Source organism: Ascaphus truei, chromosome 5, assembly GCF_040206685.1.
Source record: "Ascaphus truei isolate aAscTru1 chromosome 5, aAscTru1.hap1, whole genome shotgun sequence".
Taxonomy (NCBI): Eukaryota; Metazoa; Chordata; class Amphibia; order Anura; family Ascaphidae; genus Ascaphus; species Ascaphus truei.
Genome location: NC_134487.1, coordinates 98,602,136 through 98,616,586, shown reverse-complemented (window position 1 = coordinate 98,616,586; position 14,451 = coordinate 98,602,136). Strand labels below are relative to the sequence as shown.

Here is a 14,451-nt window from a genome sequence, read left to right as displayed (position 1 = left end):
GCTGAATAAGAGAGTTGAGGTCTTGCCATTGGAACCAGAAACTGGTGGCATTACCACAATATCTGTTGTAAGCTCTCATCATTCTGCAGTACAGTACAAGAAGAAATAGTATGATTGTTTCTTTGTTTTTACTCCTTATTCTTCAGCTGCTTATAAGTGGGAAGCATATACAGCTGATCGCTTTTTACGTCAGCCACCTGCCCCACGACCTGGCTATTTCTCAGTATGCGGCTTTCCTGGAGAATGTGACTGAACTAGAGCAGCGTCATCAGTGCCTGGAGCTCGCTAGGGAAGCAGGTAGCTTGAAATGTGTCACTCATCACTATGAACATATTATGGTTCAATCATGTTCTAAAAATGTTAACACTGACAGATAAATGGATCCGAATAAATGGATTAAAAACAGTCTGCGTGTTTCCCCTACATGAAGCATAATCCTAGATTCCACAAGACCTTTCTTCTTTACTTGCTACGAATGTAGCGTTTCTCTACAACTATCCCAAGCAGTCTTGTATACTTGAATGTATTCATATTTATACAAGATTAAATTGTAATCTCTTTTGAGGCAGCAAGTCCCTCTTTCCTTATGTTTGCTTACATACTTCATGCTCTAACGCTTGTAATGCATATGTAGCTGTCCTATACGTTGTATTTGTTTTTATGTACCTGCTATAAAGCATTGCATACCTGGTTATTGATAAGAATGTAATAGTTTGTTGGGAGATTATTGAAAGACCCGAGTGCCAAGTTCATTCAACGAACATTGACCCCTTCATTATGTCTGCAAAACTCCAAGGGGAGCATGGGATAAATGCATAAAGAAGACAGAACACAACTAAGTGCAGGTGTTTTCTATTCCGTGACTGGATGCAAATCTTGGCTTTTATGTTTTGGCTACTTACAATGTAGTAGGTAGATTGGGGCATATCACAAATGTGGCAATCTTTCTGTAGTATCACAAAGTTGGTACCTCAAAAAAAATGAACAGGGACCATTGCGCAGCTCGTATATAAAAAAATTATGTATAAAAATGTAAGAAATGCGCTTGCAATGTGTGCAAAATGTAAAAGCATATGACACAATCGGTGTACAGATTTCATCGCAAGAAGAAATGACTATAGTTGGACAAACATGGTACTTGACTAGGTTCCGAAGGGAAATTAAGATCAAGACGACTAGCAAAAGTAAGATAGGAGGAGGAAGTCAGACTCTGTGGAGAGGCTTGCAACGGCAGTACCTGAAAGTTCCTTGGGGGAGGCCTTCTTCATTCAGCAGTGGATCGACAATGGCTGAAGATGATGTACAAAAAAACATTTTTTTTTTTTTAATTATACAAATTTTTCAAGTGTTACATTTATACACCAAATGTTGTTTTATTGAAGAGAAAAAAAAAACAACTGAGTGTGCACTGCTCCTTTCAGCATGTTTACATGTAGACGGCACCAGAGGAGCATACTCTCGGACCATAATGCATTACGTCGCATGATGCAACTTCAGGGGAAAATCATCTTGTAGTCCCAGGGGTGCGCAAACTTTTTTCTTTTGCGCCCCCCCCCCCCTCCTCTTACCTTCTCCCTGGCATCGGCGGCATCATTTGACGTCACAACCTCATGTGACGGCACATTGTCGTGGCAATGCACCGTCATTTGACGCTGCGTTGTCATGGCGATGCAACCGGCTGAGAGTAGCTAAGAGGAAGTTAGAGGCCTTGCGCCTCCCCCGGCATTTAATTTAAATGTTGGGGGGAACAGCGCGGGTCCTCTGTAAGCGCCGTACCCCGCCACTTTAAACACCCCAGTTTTAGTCCATAGAAGGGTTTTGCATCCGGTAGTCAATGGCAACAAGAGTATGCAAATCAATAGGTCACTAATATAATGGAGAGTTTAAAAACAATAATATATCATGCATCTACTTTATGGCACATGCCAAGTGCATTTTATATTGGCATATGAACTTGGCATTTTCCAAAAAGGTTTTAAATGTCCTAAAGGCCCTGCGTTTGCTCTTAGGATGTTTATAAAACCCCTAAATGTTGCAGTGAAGGGGTTAGTAGGCTGTGGCTGCACTCCGTTTATGGTTATTGGGAAATATTTAAAGTACAAGTTGTTGGTCGTCTCTGAAGCAGCCACTAAAAATAACTTATTTTTTCACATGTACATATTTCTAAAAAGGTTTGGATGTTGCATCAATAACCAAGACAGTTGTTGAAAATACTCGCAAGAAAGATGCCGGAAAGTTTACTCACCATAGCCTTGAACCGGCTCTGGATTCAGGCACGACCGAGGTAAGGACCATTAATGGACACTGTATTTAGAATATTTGTCATGTTTTGGTGGTGATATCTTATAGTAATTTCAATACTATGCAGGGTGGCTGATAACTCATTGAAACCAAAGTACAGGTGTTTTTAAGTTTAGTAATGCACACAAGTTTCTTGCCTAGTAGCTGTACAGTTTGCAATGAAATCGGTGTATTTCTGTATGGGGTATTGATGGCACGGTCAATGGGGACACACGCACTGATTAAATCTTGTAATGTAGTAAGTGGCCGAGCTTGCTACAGAGTCCTCTATATGTTGCATACTGAAAATGTATATGCTTTTTATTATGATTTTATTTTTTTAAAGAAGGCTAACAAATCTGTAACATCTTAATCAGGTGATCGTGTCACCATAGTTTTAAACCGATCTAAAAATATGCCAAAGCTAATAGAGGAAAGTGTTGGAAGGAACAATATAAACACATTTAATACGCATGGAAAGGCTTTCCCAACCATCTCCACATTCAAGAACAAAAGTATCTTATTAATATCATCTGTTGAATTTGATATGAAAAAAAGTTGGAAGGGGAAAATAATATATAAAAACTTGTGATGTTTGTGTTTAAATTTATACCCCTATCCAAATCCATAGGGGATATATATATGTTTTTAATTTAATTTACCCCATTTAAAAATCTCCCTATCTTTAGATTATCAGACTCCTCAAGCAAGGTGTTGCAGCAGATTTCCTGCATGTCTCAGCCTAATTATATCGATTTTACTGACCCTAATCTGATTGCACATGTAGGAGGACCGTGTAAAGATCGATGTGATAGATTGGCTGGTCTTCGATCCGGCACAGAGGGCAGAAGCTCTGAAGCAAAGCAACGCCATCATAAGGAAATTCTTGGGTAATGTGTGATTTCTGAGAACTTCCTCATACGTTATCCAAATGGCAGCAGATGGAAATATAGCTGTATGGATTTATTGCTAAGTTCGAATTTTTGGACTATTCTTCAAAATACCGGAAAACCCTTATAAATTAAAGAGAAATGATATAGCATAATAACATTTATTGCAACAAGGACTGGTAAAAAAAAACAGATGTAATCTCACAAACACTGATATTTTCGCACCTTTTAAATAAAGTTTTCCAGCATGTAGAGCCTATGTCCTCCTGAGTTCCTTTGTAGCAGGGGCTACCAGGATCTCTCGCATTCACCAGACGCGTTCCAAAGGACTACTGTGGCTTGTGAGCATCAATCCAACGCGTTTCACTAATACGCTTCATCAGCTAAACGTGTTGGATTGATGCTCACAATCCTCATACTTGTATTTCTCTTATATTTGGAAATCTCGCCTGTTTGTGCGTCGGAGGACATTTTCGTTTTTTTCCTGCTTACTATTTCGAGGGACGTGGAAATCCCTCTTTGGACCCTGGCTGCCGGACTTAAGTATCATCCCATTTGGGAAATGTACTACCTCGTGACAAATTGGTGTGTTTCACTTATGAGTTTCACCCTTCACACATTAATCTTTAACCCTATACTAGTTTTTATAATTTAGTGGCTAGCGCTGTGTCCTTTTTTCTTAGTTCACATTACCTTTTCAGGCTATACTACCTATATCTGTATATCTGTACCTATACTGTATATCTACAGTATGTGAAAGTATTGGCTTTAGAATAGAACTAAAGTGTTCCCCAAAGCGTGTGTATCATTTATTTATTTTTACATTAGTCCTATAAAAGATAAAACAGCCTGCATATGACACAAAACCGCTTCTGAAATTCCCATTTGAGAAATGTAATAGGGATTTCTTTCAGCATAAAACATGTTCTTTATTTATTTATTTACAGCATCAAAAAAACACGAAGCTGCAAAAGAAGTATTTGGCAAGATTCCCCAGGATTCGATAGCGGAGATCTATAGTCTGTGGGAGGAGCAGGGAATGGATAGTGCTCTTCCAGCTGAGGATGATAATGCTATCCGGGAGCATCTGTGTGTAAGAGCGTACTTGGTAAGGATTAATCTAAAAAGCAACTGAACTAGGGAACGGGAAACCCTCCAGTATGGGCAAAGTTTTTGGATTTGCCTTACAATGCCAGCTTTATATTTAATAACTGCTTTAATTATAAATCTCATTCCTCTTGTGTTGGTTTCAAATTGTCACTTTTAAACCGTATTTCTGTCAATGAACGTTAAATGAGTATGTACCGTCATAACATTGGAATATTGGGGGGGGTGTCTTGATAGAAATAAGTTTAAGATTTGTATTTATTTTTTTTAGACCCAAAACCTATGTGTTAAAGAATGCAGAAAATTCAATGGGTCACGGCCTACCAAGATCATGACCCCCCAGTCAGCCTAACTAGTAGAGCTTCGCGAAACTCTGCATTGGACAAAGAGTCCTATAATGTAATTGAGAGGGCTGTTATCTGGAAGTTAACGAAGACATGGCGTGCATCACAAATGAAGGGTGGATTTTTTTCTTTATTATTTAAAAAATATTCATCAAAGTTTATCTTCCTTTTCTAGGAAGCTCATGAAGCTTTCAATGAGTGGTTTAAGCACATTAATTCAGCCCCTCAGAAACCAACCATGCTGGGACAAGCATCTTTCACTGAGAGAGTGGCCCAAGAGCATAAAGAAAAGAAATACGAGGTTTGTGCGTGTGTGTATGTGCGTGCCTGCGCATGTGTGTGTGTGTGTGTGTGTGTGTGTGTGTGTGTGTGTGCACGCGTGTGTTTATTTTACGATTCATATGATATGCACATATTTTTTTCAGGTGGATTTTGACATTTGGAAGGGTCATTTAGATGCTTTAACAGCCGATGTGAAAGAGAAGATTTACAATGTCTTGCTGTTTGTTGATGGAGGTTGGATGGTCGATGTCAGGGAGGTAAGATCTACGCATTGCTCCTTTTAGTTATTTCAGTATAAATGTCCACAGTAACCCATTTGCTGTTGTAAGCTCCAGAGCCATTTTATTTATATCTTCTAGCACGATAAATGGACTTCCTAAATACTGTGAGTCTCCACATAATGGTTATTTGCTCTCACATAAGTTCCAACAAACACAGTATTATTGATCTTTATTCCTCCTCAATCTGCTTTATTGCTGGCTGGTGCACCTTTCAACCTTACATGTGAGAGTAATTTGGCACTGAGAGTAGAACTTGTGCTTGGCTTCTCCATTTTAATGTGCTCATTTCTTTGGTAGGAATATTCCTAAGGGTTCAATTTTCTTAGAGGTGTCGGTGTTAAACAGAGCATAACCACAGCTGGCCGAAAAAAGATAATCGAAGGGTAATGCCTATAAAAAGCATATATTGAGCTCACATAGCGTACAGGCTAAACGCACCTACGCGTTTCGCGCTCCAGCGGTCAATTTTCTTAAACTGTTTTTGGTTATCTATAATTCAGACAAATTGTTTTTGTTGCTGAAGTGGCCCATTGGAAAGGACTCCTCACCGTGCGCTTTGACTCCCAGCTATAGTGAATTGAATAGTGTAGCTTTGGGTGACTTTCGTTTGATGGAAATGTATTGGATAAAACTGCCCTGGTTTTGTTGCTATCCTGTTCCAGATTAGATCTGAGACCACAGTTCTGGCGAAGATTAGTAACTTGCACATTTATCCTGCACAAAATGCCAAATCGACAAAGATGATGTTTGAGCTTGCGTGTACTGATCTGTGTGACTGGTTGATTTCAAGTGCTACTTGTATTAAGTGTGGGGTTGGAGCCAGAAGGGAAGTCCTGTGCTGTGACCTAAGGCCGCGATTATAGTGGTGGCGTGAGCGCAATGCCATGCACCTCTGTACAAATGTATGTATCTTCATGATGCCGCCCATAGTGCGCACGATTCTGGAGAAGACAAATAATTTTGTCTTGGCTGCATGATGGCCAGGTCACGTTAGTGGTTCAGCCAATGAGGGCGAAACGCTCATGTGACATAATTGCCACGCCTCCCAGTCACCTCGGACCTCGGTGCAGGTTTCATGCGAGTGGCAGGCGCACGTCCACTATAAACGCTGCCTAACACACCTGGTTGGTGTGTGTGTCCCAATTTAATCAGAGGTTTCTAACGAATCCTGAGCTTGCATGTCCTGATCTGTGTGACTGGTTGATTTCAAGTGCTGGTTGTACAGCTCAACCACCGTTACAACGCGATGCAAGCGTGGCTCCCTATTTTCGTATTTATGAATACTTTACAACACGATTATTGGTATCTTAAATACTTTATTGTACAATGCATACAATTGTACATTATTTCAAATGTGATCCGCTTATAACGTGATGTGATTCTTTGGACCCAGTGCACAGCTTTATAAGGGGGTTGAGCTGTATTAAGTGTGGAGTTAGAACCAGAAGGCGTTTGAACAAGGAAGGGGTTAAACAATGTATAGTATATTGAAGTACAGTTAATTGTTAGTACTTATAACTCCATAGTTGCAATAATGAGCAGGATTGAGAATGCCATTCAATGCACATCTTGCCGCATTTATGTGCACTTGGAGCAGCTGTGAGAAGTGTGAGCAGGTGGTCTCTTTACAGTCAAGAGATTGAAAAGGAAACATGCAATATTGAGGGACATTGACAATCTTGAAAGGAGTTTAGTGCTCACTGAGCAGGCTCTTTCTGGCACTAGTGGTGCAGATGGTGGCGCTCTGAGTGAGGAGCAGGTAGGTAGCTAGGTAAGTCATAAGGGGAAGAGGAAGGAGAGGCAGGCCAGTTCTGAGCTGAACCATTCCAATAGATTTGCCGTATTGAGTGAAGATATTTGGAGTGTCAGGGCAGAAATGGCAAGGCTGGGGGAGACTGATTCCTCTAGCAGCCAAGAGAATAGTTTTTCCAGCACAGAGGGGACTCTGGATATTCAGTGACCCAAGAAAGATTGTGGTGCTAGGGGACTCAATAATTAAGAAGGTAGATAAGGCAATCTGTTACCATGACTGCATGAACCGAACAGTTAGTTGTCTCCCGGGAGCTCGAGTTCGGCACATTGTGGATTGGTAGACAGATTGTTGGGAGGGGCTAGGATTGACCCAGCAGTCTTGGTACAAGTTGGCACCAATGACAAAGTTAGAGAAAGATGGAGGGTCCTAAAGAATGATTTCAGGGATCTAGGCCAAAATCTTAAGGCAAGGACCTCCAAGGTAGTATTTTCTGAAATGCTACCAGTGCCGTTCACTACCCAAGGGAGACAGTCGTAGATTAGGGAGGTTAATGCGTGACTAAGAGTGGTGTAGGAAGGTGGGTTTTGGGGTTTTAGAGCACCGGGACTCCTTTTCTGAGAGGTGCAATCTTTATGCTAGGGACGGATTGCACCTTAATGAAGAGGGATCTTCTGTGCTACGGGGGAGAATGTTAAAAAGGTTGGAGGAGATGTTAAGATAGGATGGAGGGGGGGGGAAGAAGAAACAGATAACGAACTAAATAGATGGGGATAGAGAAATAGCAAGGGGTCATAAAGGTAGAATGGGGGCAAGTGCGAGTTTGCCAAGCAGCGAGACACCCATAGTAAATACATATAATATTAGAAAACTTCTAAAGACTAAACCCAATTGATGCAGAAAGGCAGGAGCAGATAAGATAATAGTACAGACTGAAAAAATACTTAAATGCATGCTTACTAATGCAAGAAGCCTGACTGAGAAAATGGAGGAGCTTGAATTAATAGCTGCAAGGGGGCAGTATAATATCATTGGCATTACTGAAACATGGCTGGATGAAACTCATGACTGGGCAGTTCATTTAGAGGGTTATTTCATTTTCGGAAGGATCGAGCAAATAAGAGGAAGTGGAGTATGTTTATATGTTAAACCAGATCTAAAACCTATTATAAGGGAAGACACTTATGAAGGGAATGATGAAAATGTAGAGACCTTGTGGATTGAAATTAGCAGTGGAGGTAAAAGTACAAAGAACGTTTGTAGGGATATGCTATAAACCACCAAATATCTGTGAGATTGAGGAAGCTAAAATACTTTTGCAAATGGAGATGGTATCAAAACTAGGTTATGTTTGCATAATGGGGGATTCTAATTATCCAGACATAGAAATGGAAAAGAAAAGGCAGGAGATATCAGAATTACAAAAAATTTAACAAAAATTGCAAAAGAGCAATCAAATTAGCAAAAACGGATAATGAGAAAAGGATTGCAATGGAAAGTAAGATCAACCCTAAAACGTTCTTTAAGTACCTTAATAACAAATGAGAAAAGAAAATATAGGACCCTTTCAGTGTGAGATGGCAGGCAGATTATTGGAGATAAGGAAAAAGCAGAGGTATTAAACAACTTATTTGCCTCTGTGTTTACCAGGGAAGAATCAATTACAATAGTAGTGTCGCAGGAGGAAGCCACAACCTCTATATTAACGAACAATTGGTTAACTGATAAAGTACATAGGCAGCTGATAAAATTAAAGTAAATAAGGCACTTGGCACAGAGGGCATACATCCAAGAGTTCTTAAGGAGTTAAGTTCAGTAATAGCCAAACTATTACATTTAATATTCAATTACTCCATTTCCACAGGCTCAGTACCACACGATTGGCAAAAAGCAGATGTGGTGCCTATATTTAAAAAGGGAGCTAGATCGCAACCGGTGAATTACAGACCTGTAAGCCTGACTTCAATAGTGGGGAAGCTACATGAAGGTTTAACACGGGATAATATTCATGAATACCTAATGGAAAACAACATTATTAGTAATAGTCATCATGGATTTATGAAGGATAGATAATGCTAAACTAACCTTATTTGTTTCTTTTGAGGAGGTAAGTAGAAATTTAGACAAGGGTAATGCAGATGATGTGGTCTACTTAGATTTTGCAAAGGCTTTTGATACGGTTCCACACGAGGTTAGTGCACAGAATAAAAATCAATTTGACTCCGTAAAAATATATGGACCTGGATTGAAAACTGGTTGAAGGGTAGACAACAGTTGTCATAAATGGAACTTTTTCAGGTTGGGCTAAAGTTGTTGGGAGTGGGATACTTCAGGGATCGGTACTGGAACCTCTGCTTTTTAACTTGTTTATTAATGACCTTGAGGTTGGCATAGAGAGCAAAAGCTTCATCTTTGCTAATGGCACTAAATTGTGTAAGGTAGTAGAATCAGAGCAGGATGTAATTTCTCTCCAGAAGGACTTGTAGAGACTGGAAAATTGGGCAGGTAAATGGCAGATGAGGTTTAATACAGAAACATGTAAGGTTATTATGCATTTGGGAAACAAGAATAAACAGGTGACTTACAAATTAAATGGAGATAAATTAGGGGAATCCTTGATTGAGAAGGATTTAGGAGTGCATGTAGACAGCAGGCTTAGCAATAGTGCCCAAAGTCATGCAGTAGCGTCAAAGGCAAACAAGATCTTATCTTGCATTAAACGGGCAATGGATGGAAGGGAAGTAAACATAATTATGCTCCTTTATAAAGCATTAGTAAGACAACACCTTGAATATAAAGTACAATTTTGGGCACCACTCCATAGAAAAGACATTATGGAATTAGAGTGCGGAGAAGAGCCACCAAATGAATAAAGGGGATGGACAATCTAATTTGAGAGGCTAGCTAAATTAGATTTATTTACATTAGAAAAGAGGCGTATAAGAGGGGATATGATGACTATATTCAACTATTTTCGGGACAGTACAAAGGATTTGGGCTCATCCCTTAAGGTTGGAGGAAAGGAGATTTCACCAGCAACAAAAGAAAGGTGCTTTTTTTTTGTTTTTTTTTTACAGTAAGGGCAGTTAAAATGTGGAATTGGTTACCCATGGAGACTTTGGTGGCAGATACAATAGATTTGTTAAAAAAAAAAAAAGGCTGGACATCTTTTTTAGAAAGTAACGGTATACAGGGGTATACCAAATAAGTAAACATGGGAAGGATGTTGATCCAGGGAGTAATCCGATTTTCTTGGGAGTCGGAAAGGAATTTATTTTTCCCCTTATGAGATCATTGGATGATATGTCACTGGGGTTTTTTGTTTGCCTTCTGGATCAGTGATTCCCAACCTTTTTTGTTTGGAGGAACCCTTGAAGTATTTTGAAAAATCTCGGGGAACTCCTATCTGGCTGACGCATATTGGGCTGCATTTATAGTGCTGGCGACGTCGCGTCAAAACAAATGTATTGACGCCATCGTGTGCGCTTATAGTAGGAGCGACAGGACGGCGCGGCGGCTTGGTCGCGATCGCTGGAAGTCACTTTAATTTGATTTTTCTTGCAACAGCAGACTGACGTCAGCGTCGCTGGCACTATAAGCGCGGCCTTAGGTTAATTTCACCCCTCACGAGCCACCTCTATTTCCCACCCTCTACCCATGAATTTCTCCCCTCTGTCTCACTCACTCTCCTCCCCTCCAGCCTCGCATGTATTTATCTCCCCTGCGTCTCACTCTTACTCCTTCAATTCCTCATTCACTCCCCCCTCTCCTCTCACTCGCTCCGGCCTTCCGTCAATTACCCCACTATAACACAACCCCCCCACAAAATACATACCAAAAAACCCCACCCCACAATACATAATAAAAATACCCCGCCCCGCCAATAAATTTTTAAAAGACCCCCACCGCCTCAATAGATTTTTAAATAAGACACCCAATACATTTTTAAAAGACCCCCACCGCCTCAATACATTTTTAAAAAAGACACCCAATATATTTTTAAAAGACACCACAATACATTTTTAAAAGACACCACAATACATTTTTAATAGATCCCCAAATACATAATTTTTGTTTTTTAATCGGGCGGCACGGGTAAAATCATCATCATATCTCCCCCAGCACCCCTCATATCACCCCCCCTGCATCTCCCTCACATCACCCCCCCTGCATGTCCCTCACATCACCCCCCTGCCCTGCATGTCCCATCTCCCTCACATCACCCCCCTGCCCTGCATATCCCATCTCCCTCACATCACCCCCCTGCCCTGCTTGTCCCATCTCCCCCCCATCACCACCCCCCCCCCTGCATGTCCCATCTCCCTAGGGTTGCCAGGTGGCTTGTCCAAAAATACTGGACACCCACGCCCCCCAACACATATAAAAAATACCCCCTCGCTCCCCAAATACATTTTAAAAATACCCCCACGCCCCTAAATACATTTTAAAAATACCACCACGCCCCCCAAATACATTTAAAAATACCCCCACCCCCCAAATATATTTAAAAAATACCCCCACCCCCTCAAATATATTTAAAAAATACCCCCACCTCCCCAATACATATAAAATATCCCACACCTCCCCAATACATATAAAATATACCCCCACCTCCCCAATACATTTAAAATATACTCCCACCTCCCCAATACATATCAAATATACCCCCACCTCCACATTTAAAATATACCCCCCCCCCCCAATACATTTAAAATATCCCCCATCATCATGATCTCATCTCCCCAGGCTGGCCCCCATCACCATCTCATCCCCCCCCCCCCCATTATCATCTTATTCCCCCCCATCATCATCTTCTCACCCTGGCCCCCCCATCCTCTCACCATGTCACCCTGGCCCCCCCATCCTGTCACCATCTCACCCTGGCCCCCCCATCCTGTCACCATCTCACTCTGCCCCCCCCCCCCATCCTGTCACCATCTCACCCAACCCCCCATCCTGTCACCATCTCACACTGGCCCCCAATCTGTGTCCTTACCTTATTTCCAGGAAGCACAGACTTCTCTGGGCCGCCGGGGTGTAGGCTCCGCCCCCGCTGTCCTCTAACTCTCCGCTTCTCCAATCAGGGACAGGCTGCACAGACTCACGAGTGCTCCTGCCCGCCCCCGCCTCCAGTCTTTGCACTGCCTGCCGCACCAGCCCTCGCGCTTGCACTGCCCTCTCCGCAAAAATAGTACACACGCGCGCGCTAGAGCGGGGGGAATGGAAGAGCCGGGTGGCACGCGGCTGTGTGTGGGGGAGGGGGGCAGGGGGGAGTGGAAGTGCCGTGGGAGCGGGGGAGCCGGGGAGAGCCAGGAAACCGCTGGGGTGGTCAGGCGGAACCCCTGGGACTGCTCCGCGGAGCCCCGGTTGGGAATCACTGTCCTGGATCAATATACTGTAAGTACGGATATAGGATAAAGTATCTGTCGTCTAAATTTAGCATAAGTTGAACTTGATGGACGCATGTCTTTACTTCAGACATCTACTATGTAACTATGATGTTGTTGATGGCAATATTTTCTACACAAGTGGTTTAACATTTAATGTATTGTCGTAAGTTTGAAATTTCCAGAAGCCATGGTGAGTTTTGGGATTGTTTTCCTGTTTTTGCTCAGGACGCAGAAGAGGATCACGAGCGTACGCATCAGATGGTTTTGCTGAGGAGACTGTGTCTGCCAATGATGTGTTTCATACTGCACACTGTGTTGCACAACACCAAACAGTACCAGGATTGCCTCAGATTGGCTGATGTGGTTTCATCTGACAATCAGAAGCTTTATAAGGTGGGTAGCTTTGCACATCATCTTATGGAATTAATTTATAAAAAGAGCATCGATTCTAAGAAGGAATAACTCATCCATAAAATTTGGCCACATGCACTACTTTAAAATGTTAGTTTTGCCTGCGTTAAATATACATTTTTGATAATCTTCTTTGCATACATTTCTGCTCAGTGTTTCACTTTGCATGGAACCCCATACCATGGCGTATAGAAATTAGAAATCCTAACATTAAGATGCATCTTGGATACATTTACCAAACTCTTGATTGATTGATTATGAGTCCTGAGCTGACCTGCTGTGAGGCCTTTCCCATACATAACACACCACTTTAGGAGGCTTCCTGAGCACCTCTTATTGGTTTATAGGAGGCAGGACCTTTGCATGGTGCATTCTTCAGAATCCGTGTCTGAGGCTTTTCACAGTTGGTGTCATGCGAAAGTACTGAATATTCACCTGGATAGTTGGCACTGCTCCTTTGCAGGAGTAGGGATCAATAGACCATAAAGATGTACGGCTGGGAAATAATGCAGACCAAAGAAGGGCAAGATAGTTCTAACTTTGCTATAGACATGATCTCCCATCCTACATATAGATTCATTTTTACCATGTTACTCCCTCTTCTATCCACAGGTGTTTTCAAATACAGAACTGAAGAATTTACTACAGAAATTAAGAGAGTCTTCTCTAATGTTGTTAGATCAAGGGCTCGATCCTTTGGGATATGAAGTCCAGCCATGATTTCTCTGACTCACCAGTGCATCGAGAGAGATCATTTTCTCTTGATTCTTGGCATTATCGGAGAAGCTGCCTTCATGCAGTATTTGTTCAAAAATAAATGTGGGGGTTTTTTTTTTTTTGTACTTGTATGTGAACAGCTGTGGCTTTTTTTTCTCTAATGTTCAGTAATAAAGATGTTTTTTTCTTAACCAAAATGTTCCCTTCTGCGAATGAGAAAATTACTGTGTGAACGTTTTTACTGCAGAATTTAAAGATTAGTTGGACACTCAACCAGAACACCAGAAAAAGTACAGCATATTTTTCTCATCTAATCTCATTGCTGCTGGGTAAACTGGTACAGGCCCCTCCTGTTATAATGTGCCTACTTTAGCTGCAAATTAATAAATCCATGCATAATTGAATTTGATTTACTTGAATACTTCACCATTTTATATCAGTGTTGCAACAAAATGTTTGCTCAATTATTTTTTTTTTTTTTTTTAATGTATGTACCCATGTATTGTTTGCTAATCATTTTGTTATCAAGCTTACTATAATTTACCTTTTCCTTTACTTGTTTATTTCCACAAAGTGTTTGGTCTTTACATTAATATGTACTGCAGAATTGTAGCATTATGAACCGTATTCTGACTCCATCACTTATGATTTTTTTTGTACTTTCCACATTCACACAGGCCAATAAATATGAAGGATGGCATAAAATAGAGGATCCTGGGAGAGGAGCTAGCAATTATAGGAAACTTCTGTTCAACATGTCCCACTTATCTGGGTGACTAACACATCCAGCAGCCTTTCTATTCAATACTCCACTATTAAATATAATGAACATACTGGACTCCTTGTTTCAAAGAGACTCCGTAATAATGTTCTATATAATGTAACAAGTTTTTTATATTCTCTATGAAAAAAAGTTCCATCAACACAAAGCTAAAATAAGATTTAACGGCCTTCTATATATGCTTAAGCAGCCATTTGGGTAGTTTTCGGCTGTCCATT

At 41.1% G+C, this 14,451-nt stretch overlaps 1 protein-coding gene across 1 annotated transcript in view; it reads left to right on the top strand.

Moving 5' to 3' along the window:
• Positions 1–13,649, top strand: part of NUP107 (nucleoporin 107) — a 50,423-nt gene extending 36,774 nt beyond the window's left edge. The window contains exons 21-28 of the mRNA XM_075600299.1: positions 147–297; positions 2,172–2,284; positions 3,068–3,170; positions 4,118–4,278; positions 4,797–4,922; positions 5,047–5,160; positions 12,550–12,717; positions 13,348–13,649. Coding sequence (XP_075456414.1) covers positions 147–297; positions 2,172–2,284; positions 3,068–3,170; positions 4,118–4,278; positions 4,797–4,922; positions 5,047–5,160; positions 12,550–12,717; positions 13,348–13,455 — 1,044 coding nt within the window. The 3' untranslated portion in view covers positions 13,456–13,649. The remainder of the gene's footprint in view (positions 1–146; positions 298–2,171; positions 2,285–3,067; positions 3,171–4,117; positions 4,279–4,796; positions 4,923–5,046; positions 5,161–12,549; positions 12,718–13,347) is intronic.
• The last annotated feature ends 802 nt before the right edge of the window (positions 13,650–14,451 follow it).